Source organism: Mercenaria mercenaria, chromosome 3 (genome assembly GCF_021730395.1).
Source record: "Mercenaria mercenaria strain notata chromosome 3, MADL_Memer_1, whole genome shotgun sequence".
NCBI lineage: Eukaryota > Metazoa > Mollusca > Bivalvia > Venerida > Veneridae > Mercenaria > Mercenaria mercenaria.
The window spans coordinates 70,397,056-70,409,588 of record NC_069363.1 but is presented as its reverse complement, the minus strand read 5'-3'; the positions used below and the strand labels follow the sequence as shown (position 1 = coordinate 70,409,588).

Sequence of the window (12,533 nt, the reverse complement as noted above, 5' to 3'; positions counted from 1 at the left end):
GGCATACAGACACTATATAGAAAAATGGCGCGAAAAAAATGGCATAATGGCGGATACAAATAGTCCTCAACTTTTTTGCTCTGTAGAGCTATTTTCCTTATTTTCTTTGCAATTATTTTGCTAAAATCACATGACCGATCTATGCTTGACATGTAGGTAGCATTTTCATAATGAAATAACAACATGACAAATATTTTCATGGAAACTTAGATCATACACCACCAGTATATTTTGGGTTCTCATTTTTAGCTGATTTTGCAGTTTGTGTGTTTGACTGAAATTATTTTTCTTGCATAAAACATGACCCCCACTTTTCTTTTGATTTTTAGTTAGCACTGACAATATTCTTCAAGAAAATGTCAGTTACAGACTAGAATAAAGAACAACTATTTAGTGTGTTATAACCTATAAGAAATACCAAAGTTTTCAAAATCGTTCTGTTGCAGTCAATTATTGTACGTAAGTCAATTGTCAACAATTTTGCCAACTTTCAGTTTGAAAGAATGGCTACTGTCGGAATTATGCCCCATTCAGACAGACAGTCCGCACCTGCAAAAAAACGTGTCAGGGGCATAGATAATGTCAATTTTTCATTAAATATAGTATCATACGGCCTTACTTTTCTTATTTCTAGAATTTATTTGCAAGAAACAGCTAGAAGTACACGAAAAATAATCGATTTCTGTCATTCTTACCTAAAATGGTGTCGCTGATGCAAAACTGAGATGTGGGGAATCACCTTAAAAATCAGAATTTTGCCTACTTTCCGAAAAAAAGCTCAAATTTGCCCAAAATATGCAAATGATATGCCACGTTTGTCTTAAAATGGTGTTTATTGCTCCATCCTGATCAGAAAGTACCAGTTTTACATCGGTTGAAGCAATTTTCACGAAGTGCGAATTTTTCATTTTAGGTATGATGGTATTAAATGCCTCCGCTACTATTTTCTATATAAAATTAACAACTTATAACATATTTTTATCAAGATTTCTAGCCTTTCACTTCCTGTGAGACTACCCTTGTCTTGAAGGTCTGTCTTTAGGCAATCAAAATATACCCAAAAAATATGGGGTTGACTGCAGTGAAACCATGGTCACGTGACTGAGACACGTGATGAAAACGCTAATATTGCGTAGGTAGACATCAGGAAATACCTACTTTCACTTTCATTTTACAAGGCAGCTTCAAATCAACTTTTGAAGCATATAACGTAGCTAAAAATCATCTGCGGACATACCTTTTTACAATCAAGCATCAATAAAGCTTATATGTGGCATGAAAATGGCCTTTACTTGGCGGGAAAATTGCACTATATATTGATATGGACTACATTCGACGTCGGAGGCATATCCGGCTAATTGCCCCCTTCATGCCTATAGGGACCGGTTTGGCCCCAGGACTGCGCATGCGTGGCGGCCATCTTGGACCGATGACGTCATGCGCGGCGGCCATCTTGGATTTTTAAAATAATAACTCATTTGCATATAAGAAATGAACTCAGTGCACATGCGCGGCGGCGATTTTGTATCTTTTTAAAATGACATCAGAGGTTTATTTTTAGAATGTTCTATTAATAGAAAATGTCTCCCAGAAGTATACGGAGCTGACCCGTATACCTATCTAAGGCGTGGTCGCGCACATTGAGGGTCAGGTGCTCAGCCCTAGACGGGGAGATAACATGAAAACAAAATATTACAAGAAAATCAAATAGAATATTAATTATATTTAACCATATAAATTTATTTCAGACCTAAATGAACAAATACATTTTATTTTTTTTAATTAAAACAGATTATATTGATAAACAAGGAACATTACTAATCTAAAACGAAATATTTATCACATTAAAACTAAAACATTAAGCATTGTTTAAGATAAATACATGTTTAAAAAAGCAAGATTTACTGAAGATTACTTTTTTGTCGACGATGTGTACCCCTCGGTGTCCACTAAGTAGATGACCATGTATCTGTTTTAATAAGAGGTCAATCAAATAAACTCATAATCTAATTTTTGAATGAACTTCCGACGTCGGTGCAACTTTTTTTAAGTACTGTATACTCATGGCGGTGGTCATTAATCGAACAAGTCTTTGATGGTTGAGCTTTGGTATTCATGCGTAAATTTGTACCGGATGAAAAAGTCATTGAATTCTCCGTTTGGCACTCAGGCGTGATAGTGCACTTCCTGCATCTCTGAGTCCATGTGGTCACATTAAATTTCCTGACTTGGAACGCAAGCGTCTTATTGCACTTGGTGGGGGCAAAAGTTATTAAAAATATGATGTGGCCCTTAATTAACTTCTATTGAAATGCATGATATGATCAACTGCATGCATATTTTATACCCGGTTGCCACAGCAGCTGTTTTAAGTTGAGAGTTTTATACGTTCGTTATAACGTTCTATTTAAACCTTGGATTTTTATTGCTTGTAATCTAGCTGATTTTGGTCTTTTATATATAAAATTCAAAGAGAAATGGGTCACTTTTTAAATATACAAATGTAACAGCTTCTGTCATGAAAGTTTAACATTTCATTAATAAATGAGAAATAAATTTCCTAAAAGTAGTTTGTCTCTTTAATAGCAGAACAATCCATTTAATTTAGATTTTTCATATCATATTTGTTTACTTCCCGATGAAGACTAATAAAAATAGTCGAAACGTTGAATGAAAATGGAGTTAGCCTTGTAATTCTCCTGTTTACTCATTTTAGAAATTTACCTATTTTATATGCCGTTTTTAGAAATAAAAACAGAAGCCATATAGCGTATGTTGATTTAAGAGTGGATGTATTGAAAATAGGCTATTTATATGTCCAAAACCTATTTTGACGATCTTGGTATCAAACGAAAGGTCTCGGTGAGAACTAACAATTGCAGGCATCAAACCGGATATGAAATCACTCATGCGTAAAATGACGATTTCTCCTTTATTACTTAACCGAATATACCCGTGTTTGGTATCCTACGAAATGGTTTGACAACGTCTATCAGCTCGCGATGGGAAAGCGGAAATGAAATCACTCATGCGTAAAATACGTCAAAGTAAGCTTACCTGATTCTTACACTTTGATATCCAAAGTGGCACTGAATAAATTCACAGGGCGAAGTGTAATAAATAGAGTCAAAGCAACGTTCTAATAGGCCGATATAAGATATAACAGTGTTCTGATTGGTAAGTGACACGACGCTTTCTTATTGGTCACTCATGGATCTAATTACGCATATAAGTCAAGATTTTTCTCACTGAGGAACACCAAACTTTGATAAATCACGAGGTATCGACTAGGCACAAAATAGATTAGACAAAATAATGTTTAATTAATTTGTGACAAACAATTTTTTAAGATAACACTTAGGGTGTTGTTTTCCTTACATTGATAACTATTACGAGATACATTGAAGATTTTACAAACAGTCCCTAGCTTTTTACTTCTGTCTATCAATTGATTATAAAACAAGTTGTTCCGTGCCGATTATTATAACTGTAAAATGATTACATAATTTATATCAAATAGGTGCATATGCCACGTCATGTCGTTAAGTTTTTTGTTTTTTTTTAATTAGTTTGTTTTTTTCTGCCGAATGTCCAATATGATTAATTCAAGATACGCTCATCAATCTTTTGTCAAATAAATTAATCGGCACGGAACTGTATACATTCATTTGGAGTTCCTCGGTTATTTACGTTTCGGAAGAAAATGTAAACATTCGGCTGAACGCTGGCATCTGTAAACCATAATTATCTTGGAAAAGGAGGTCCTACCCTTAGACAATCCCTAACAGGCTTGTCCAGAGATCCATACCTATAGAATCAGATTCTAGAGGTACGGAACCGTACCCCTAGACACTTCATATCTAAAAATAGACTGTTGTAACTAGGAATGTATGGTACGGGTACGGTACAGATATTAGAAACACCCCAAACAAAACTAAACATGGACGTCAGGTGAACATTTGTTTTAAAGGACTATGATATTTTGACAATGTATAATTCCTGTGTAAAACTGAGATTGTCGCGAGAAATGCACGGAGATCAAAGAGTAACTATTAATAATGAAAAAATGTATCTCCGAGTAAATTATAAAGTGTCTATCTGCCGCACAGGTGCCCGTCCAAACTTGGTGGCCCCCTAAAAAAAGTTTTAACCCCCCCCCAAAAAAACGCTTTTAATCCGAAAACGAAAAAAAAAATTGAAATTTTTTCCCCCGTATATATCCCGGCACAACCAGTTTTTAACCACTTAACAAGTTTTCTGTGCAGTTTTGTACAAATGCAAGTCCAACTCTTTGGTTTATTGTCTAACACTTTCTATCAGGATAAGTGCTATAAAAGCATACCATTTAAGTTTCAAGTTTCTAACTGATCGAATCCCAGGCAGGATGATTTTGAAAGCCATCAGTAGGAAGTCATGCTGAAAATTTACAACCTAAATTCAACCACAGGTGGTATTTTCCTTCCAGCAAAATGAAACAGCACTAAACTTTTACTGTAGTTTCATTACAACATGGCAAACATAATGGCAGTGGCTAGGGTTACGGTACCGTAATCCTAGCCTCCGATTCTAGGATTACGGAAGTTCCGTATTTCTAGACAACCCTACGAGAATAGGCTAGGATTACGGAAGTATTTAAGAGGAATCAAATATATATGTTAGGACATGCATAAATGATGTTGTTAACTTACTTGTTTCACTTAAAATAGCGATTTTTCATGTCTGCCATATTATTTCGTGTTATCGATCCGCCATTTTGGGTTAGTAAAATATAGATGGACAATTATTTATGCACTGTTGATGAATAATTATGAATGATAAAAGTTAAAATCTTCTTAATGAAAATAGTAATGTTTCAATGTTTACATAATTGTCCAACTATATCCGGGTTACATCACGAGGAGGTGCTCAGTTCATGGCCTATTTCTTTTTCTTTTCAATTTCCATAATAAATAATCGTTGTTTTTTTGTTATTGTTTTTTTTTTTAAATATTGCTGTAATTTTGTTTTTGTTTTCGAGTACGTTATTATTTCATAGTCGTGATTTTGCATTTTTTTTCTTTCATTTTTAATTGTTCTTCTCTATTTTTTTTCTTTTCTCTTTCTTCTTTTACTAACCCAAAATGGCGGATCGATAACACGAAATAATACGACAGGCATAAAAAGTTGCTATTAAGTTTAAAACATCATTTATGCATGTCCTAATATATATATTTGACTCCTTTTAAATACTTCCGTAATCCTGGCCTATTCTCACAGGGTTGTCTAGAAATACGGAACTTCCGTAATCCTAGAATCGGAGGCTAGGATTACGGTACCGTAACCCTAGCCACTGCCAAACATAATACACCCAAAATTCAGGTCTGGCAACAAACACTAAAACCAACATGGCAGATCAATATACTGTAGGTACACTTGCCTAAATTGGTACTTTAATTACAGGGGGTAGGGTAAAGTAAATGGCAGCCAAAAGTTAGAACATTATCTAAAGAACTATATCATATGCTCAATTACTCCAGAGAACCATGGTGTCACATCTGCTACATTGATAGCTGTCACATATGACAATGTATTATATAATTGCTAAGCTTTTGACACTCCAAATATTTCAAATTGCTTAGAAAATGAAAAAAAATGTTGCAAGGACAGGCATCATGATTGTATTGTCAAAATAATTTATTAATAATATGCTTCCCAATTCTGGTAGTAAGCATGTGTTAAGCAATAAACATTTAGTGCAAAAGATATATAAATACTGATATTGGCTTAAGCAAGAATAGGTAGTAGACAAGGAAAGATGCAGGTTTTTGAGTAATAAGAAAAACCTCATGAAAACATAGTACTGCTACATAAATGGAATTTATATAATTTTCTAAGTACCAAAACTGACTGCGAATAGGTTCCTAACATGTTCTGTCTCTGCTGTTAACAGTGAAACAATCACAACTGATAAATTTGACCTGTAAATATTTTTATCATACAAAGTCCTAGGCGGTTGAAAATAGGTTGTGTGGGGATATGTTACGCGCATATAGCCAATCTGCGCATTTGGTAAATCGCGCAGCGCAAATAACCAATTTGTTATTTGCGCAACGATTTGTAAATCGGGCAACCTTATTTACATTTGTTATATGCACAGGGTAACTGTCTTGCGCGTTTGGTAAATGAGTCTGCGCTTTTAACATAGTGGATGATATCTCCCGATAAAACTGAATCTCGTAAGAGGGCTAGACTTGTTGGCCTACATAAAATTGTTTAATTTTAAAACTGACGGTGATCAGGCACGCGTAAAGGTGTGAATTGACTTGGTCGCTTTGCTTAATTTGAAAAGAACAAGAAATACATAGATCTATATTTTTTAAAAGTAAATCAGCATATTTATGCGGTAATTTCAATGAGATGTTCACGTCCCTGGTAGTTTACCAGTGCTCCAGCTAGGATTAAAAAAGGGCAGGGTGCTGGCACTGAAAAAGGGCACTTCTGGGGTGGTTGGTCCGGGACCGTGCTCCCCCGGGAAAAAAATATAACAGATCCATGCATTCATTGCATTTTAACATACTTTAGGCATGGAATTTGGCATAATTTGGGCATGATTTTTTTGGCACACTTTAGGCATGGATAAAAAGGGGGCAATAAAGCAGTGTATTATAATCACTGAGGCAAAAAAGGGAAGTTTGGCTAAAATAAGAAATAAATAGTTGTAAAACGGGCAGGGTGCCTGGCGGGGCAACAGGGCGGAACAAATTTCAGAACGGGCGATGCGCCCTGCTGTAAATAGCTAGCTGGAGCACTGTTTACGAACTATAAATTTCTGTTGAAGATGGTATTAAGAGTCATTTGTCATAGGTGTTAGAAAACTTTAAAATAACACCAAATATCCAAAGTATATTTTATAACAAAAGGTTGTTTTTTTACTTTTAAACGCCGTAGCCTGTACGGAATGTCGATCCAGCGCTAATAGGCTAATAGCAAATCCTGAAATGACGCCGATATTTCAAATATATATCATTTCTTACAGATCAGATTGTATTGATATTTTTTAATGTTTTATAGTACAAAAGAGTAATTTTCGCCAGAACGTGAACGCATTTTTATTGCTGCGCAAGATGTATGTCCTGCGCTAATAGAAAATCTGGAAATTACTCTGATAACTTGAATATCTGCCATTAACTTTCACATTGTTTAACAATTACAGACTAAAATTGTAAATCTTTAAAAATTGTTGCAACATCAGTAAATTCATAGCAGTCGGTCACCAGGTTTCAATATCTACAATATGATACAACATGCAATAAAACTCAAACATGCGTGAAGGTGTGATTTCCTTCGGATAGCACACATCGTCCTCTCTATATTTTATAACTAAAGTATTTTTACTTCATTTGATCACACACAGTCATTTTATATCGGATATTGAACATAAAAAGGACGTACATAAAAGATTGAATTGCCACACACTTAGCACATTTCACCATATCGCTTTTATCACATTGAAAAAGCGCAATTCTTTTTACCAACGTGAGCATATCTCTTGACATGGCTAAGATTAAAAATAAAATAAAAATAAGCAGAATTAAAAGACAATTCTTACAGATCTTTAATACTTATATCATTTTTTAATGTTTTATATTGAGATAGATAGAATAACTAGTAATTTTCGTCAAAATCTGAACGAAATTTTACATTTTGTAGCTGCGCAAGAGGTGTGTCCTGCGCTAATAGAAAATCTGAAAATTACTCCAATAACTTGAATATCTTTTATAAACCATGTTAACTTTCTCTTTGTTTTCCGATTACAATCTTAAATTTAAGCTTTGCAAATCTGAATATAATGTTACATCTGTAGCCTGCGTGGGATGTTGTTCTTGCGCTAATAGCAAATCCTGAACTGACGCCGATATTTCAAACATATTTCAATTCTAAAAGATACTATTTATGTAACTTCTTAAAAATGTTTTCATAGTAGAAAATAATTAGAAAGAAAAGTGATTTTTCTCATAACAAGAACAAAATATTACATTTGTTACCTGCGCAAGATGTGTATCCTGCGCTAATAAAAAAATCTGGAAATAATCCTGATGATTTGAATATCTTTCATAAACCATGTTAACTTTACCATTGTTTTACGATTACAGGCTGAAATTGTAGCTTTTGCCAAAATGAATATTTTGTAACATCTGTATCCTGCGCGGGATGCTGGTCCTGCGCTAATAGCAAATCCTGAAATGACGCCGGTATTTCAAACATATTTCAATTCTAAAAGATACTATTTATGTAGTTTCTTAAAATGTTTTTAGAGTAAAAAATAATTAGAAAGAAAAGTGATTTTCGTCACAATGGGAACGAAATATTACATTTGTTATCTGCGCAAGATGTGTGCCCTGCGCTAATAAAAAATCTGGAAATAATCCTGATAACTTGAATATCTTTCATAAACCATGTTAAGTTTACCATTGTTTTAAGAGTACAGGCTGAAATTGTAGCTTTTGCCAAAATGAATATTTTGTTACATCTGTTACCTGCGCGGGATGTCGGTCCTGTGCTATTATAATAGCTAATCCTGAAATGACGCCGATATTTCAAACATATTTCAATTCTAAAAGATACTATTTATGAAACTTCTTAAAAAATTGTTTTCAGAGTAGAAACTATTTAGAAAGAAAGTTCTGCCTTAATAGCAAATCCTGAATTCAAATATATTTCATTTATAAAATATATCATTTATGTACCTTTTAAAAATGTAGTAGAAAATAAATAGAAAAAAGAGCAACTTCTGTCATAACGAGAATGGAATATTATGTTTTATCTGTGCAAGACGTATGTCCTGCGCTAATAGAAAATTTTAACATTACTCCGATAATTTCATACGCTATGTCAACTTTAATTTTGTTATACCATTACAGACTAAAATTGTAGCTAGAATGTAAAGTTACTGCGGGATGACGGTCCTGCACCAATTGCAATTCCTGAAATGACAACGATATTTCAAATATTTGTCATTTCTTACAAATCTAATTGATATTATTTTTTCATGCTTTTATAATACAAAATTAGTAGCAGATTTGTAATACCTCTACATTTAATTAAACAATCAATCTTTCTATTTTAGGTAAGTATAAAACCATGCCACACATATATATAAACTGTTAGCAAAAAATGACAAGTATAATATTTTGTTATTGTTTTAGATATGGGGGCATATCGTTTGAATTAATAAAGATTGAAGAGAAATACCTAAAATATCAGCGTAATTTTGCTTTTAGCGCAGGCCAGGTAACCCTTGGAAATAACCAGCGTAATTAGATAAATATATACGAGATTCATGTTATTAAAAGTTTGGTGAGGATTTCTTAAGTTATTTCTTGATATTGCTTGCAAAATAAAGGCATATTGCAATAACAAATTATAATATCATATTCTATGCCCTTTCTACTAAAAGAAGTCGATTATGTGCTAATGTCAATATATATTCCTATAATGAAGACGATGTTTCTATCATCCTATTAACATTATTTTTTTCACGATTTGATATTTATGCAGGCCAGGCAAGCAGCGAAATTAACCAATGTAATAAATGATTAAACAAATACATGATTATGAGATTTATGTTTTTTTTTAGCTCACCTGTCACAAAGTGACAAGGTGAGCTTTTGTGATCACGCGGTGTCCGTCGTCCGTCCCTCTGTGCGTCCGTGTGTCCGTCTGTAAACTTTTGCTTGTGACCACTCTAGAGGTCATATTTTTCATGGGATCTTTATGAAAGTTGGTCAGAATGTTCATCTTGATGATATCTAGGTCAAGTTCGAAACTGGGTCACGTGCCTTCCAAAACTAGGTCAGTAGGTCTAAAAATAGAAAAACCTTGTGACCTCTCTAGAGGCCAAATATTTCAAAAGATCTTCATGAAAATTGGTCAGAATGTTCACCTTGATAATATATAGGTCAAGTTCGAAACTGGGTCACGTGCCGTCAAAAACTAGGTCAGTAGGTCTAAAAATAGAAAAACCTTGTGACCTCTCTAGAGGCCATATATTTCACAAGATCTTCATGAAAATTAGTCAGAATGTTCACCTTGATGATATCTAGGTCAAGTTTGAAACTGGGTCACGTGCCCTCAAAAACTAGGTCAGTAGTTCTAAAAATAGAAAAACCTTGTGATCTCTCTAGAGGCCATATATTTCACAAGATCTTCATGAAAATTGGTCAGAACGTTCATCTTGATGATATCTAGGTCAAGTTCGAAACTGGGTCACGTGCCATGTAAACTAGGTCAGTAGGTCAAATAATAGAAAAACCTTGTGACCTCTCTAGAGGCCACATTTTTCATGGGATCTGTATGAAAGTTGGTCTGAATGTTCATCTTGATGATATCTAGGTCAAGTTCGAAATTGGGTCACGTGCAATCAAAAACTAGGTCAGTAGGTCTAAAAATAGAAAAACCTTGTGACCTCTCTAAAGGCCATATTTTTCATGAGATCTTCATGAAAATTGGTCAGAGTTTTCACCTTGATGATATCTAGGTCAAGTTCGAAAGTGGGTCACGTGCCTTCAAAAACTAGGTCAGTAGGTCAAATAATAGAAAAACCTTGTGACCTTTCTAGAGGCCATATTTTTTCATGGGATCTGTATGAAAGTTGGTCTGAATGTTCACCTTGATGATATCTAGGTCAATTTCGAAAGTGGGTCACGTGCCTTCAAAAACTAGGTCAGTAGGTCAAATAATAGAAAACCTTGTGACCTCTCTAAAGGCCATACTTTTTCATAGGATCTGTATGAAAGTTGGTCTGAATGTTAATCTTGATGATATCTAGGTCAAGTTCGAAACAGGGTCATGTGCGGTCAAAAACTAGGTCAGTAGGTCTAAAAATAGAAAAACCTTGTGACCTCACTAGAGGCCATACTTTTGAATGGATCTCCATAAAATTTGGTCAGAATGTTCACCTTGATGATATCTAGGTCAGGTTTGAAACTGGGTCACGTTCCTTAAAAAACTAGGTCAGTAGGTCAAATAATGAAAAAACCTTGTGACCTCTCAGAGGCCATACTTTTCATGGGATCTGTATGAAAGTTGGTCTGAATGTTCATCTTGATGATATCTAGGTCAAGTTTGAAACTGGGTCAACTGCGGTCAAAAACTAGGTCAGTAGGTCTAAAATTATTAAAATCTTTTGACCTCTCTAGAGGCCATATTTTTCAATGGATCTTCATGAAAATTGATCTGAATGTTCACCTTGATGATATCTAGGTCAGTTTCGAAATTGGGTCATGTGCGGTCAAAAACTAGGCCAGTAGGTATAAAAATAGAAAAACCTTGTGACCTCTCAGAGGCCATATTTTTCATGACATCTTCATGAAAATTAGTGAGAATGTTCACCTTGATGATATCTAGGTAAAATTCAACACAGGGTCACGTACCTTCGAAAACTAGGTCAGTAGGTTAAATAATAGAAAAACCTTGTGACCTCTCTAGAGACCATATTTTTCAATGGATCTTCTTGAAAATTGGTCAGAATTTTTATCTTGATAATATCTAGGTCAAGTTCAAAACTGAGTCACATGAGCTCAAAAACTAGGTCACTATGTCAAAAAATAGAAAAAACGACGTCATACTCAAAACTGGGTCATGTGGGAAGAGGTGAGCGATTCAGGACCATCATGGTCCTCTTGTTTAAGTTGGCGCTTATTTCTAAAGTTGTTCGTTGAATTGTTTGTAACAATAAAGACATATTACAATAAAAATAATATAAATTGGTAAATATTGAACTAGTAACTTTTTATTTATACTATGATTGTTGAAGAGAATTGAGCCGCGCCATGAGAAAACCAACATAGTGCGTTTGTGGCCAGCATGGATCCAGAAGAGCCTGCACATCCGCGCAGTCTGGTCAGGATCCATTCTGTTCGCTAATTTAAGGCTTTTTTTAAATTTATTTTCTACTCTTAAATTTGTTTTTAAAGTTACATAGATGGTATGTTTTAGAATTGAAATATATTTGAAATATCGGCGTCATTTCAGGATTTGCTATTATAGCGCATGTTACAAATTTAACAAATTTTGCAGAAGCTACAATTTTAGTCTGTAATCATAAAAGAGAGTTAAACTTAACCAATTCAAGTTATCGGAGTAATTTCCAGATTTACTGTTAGCGCAGGACACATCTTGCGCAGATAACAAATGTAAAATTTTCGTTCTCGTTACGACGGAAATGACTCTTTTTCTGTTTATTTTCTACTCTTACACATATTTTTAATTTTCAAAGATACATAAATAGTATGTTTAAGAAATGAAGTTTTTTTTTTTGAAATATCGGCGTCATTTCAGGAATTGCTATTAGTGCAGGACCGACATCCCACATTATATTCAGATTTGCAAAAGCTACAATTTTAGTCTGTTATCATAAAAAAAGAGTTTAAGTTAACATAGTTTATGAGAGACATTCAAGATATCGGAGTAGTTTCCAGATTGACTATTAGCGCAGGACGCACATCTTGTGTAGATAAAAAATGTAATATTTCGTTCTCATTATGACAGAAATC

The 12,533-nt window shown here is 34.2% G+C and overlaps 1 protein-coding gene across 2 annotated transcripts in view; it reads left to right on the top strand.

Moving 5' to 3' along the window:
* The window catches only part of LOC128556013 (ubiquitin-conjugating enzyme E2 U-like), a 247,655-nt gene that overhangs the window by 68,732 nt on the left and 166,390 nt on the right, over nucleotides 1-12,533 (top strand). Inside the window, exon 1 of one of the 2 annotated variants that reach the window (XM_053539900.1) lies at nucleotides 3,870-3,951. The exons of the other annotated variant lie outside the window; for it this stretch is intronic. Within the exon in view, the coding sequence (XP_053395875.1) occupies nucleotides 3,887-3,951 (65 nt within the window). The 5' untranslated portion in view covers nucleotides 3,870-3,886. Of the gene's footprint in view, nucleotides 1-3,869; nucleotides 3,952-12,533 lie in introns of those variants that run through there. 2 annotated transcript variants of the gene reach the window in all.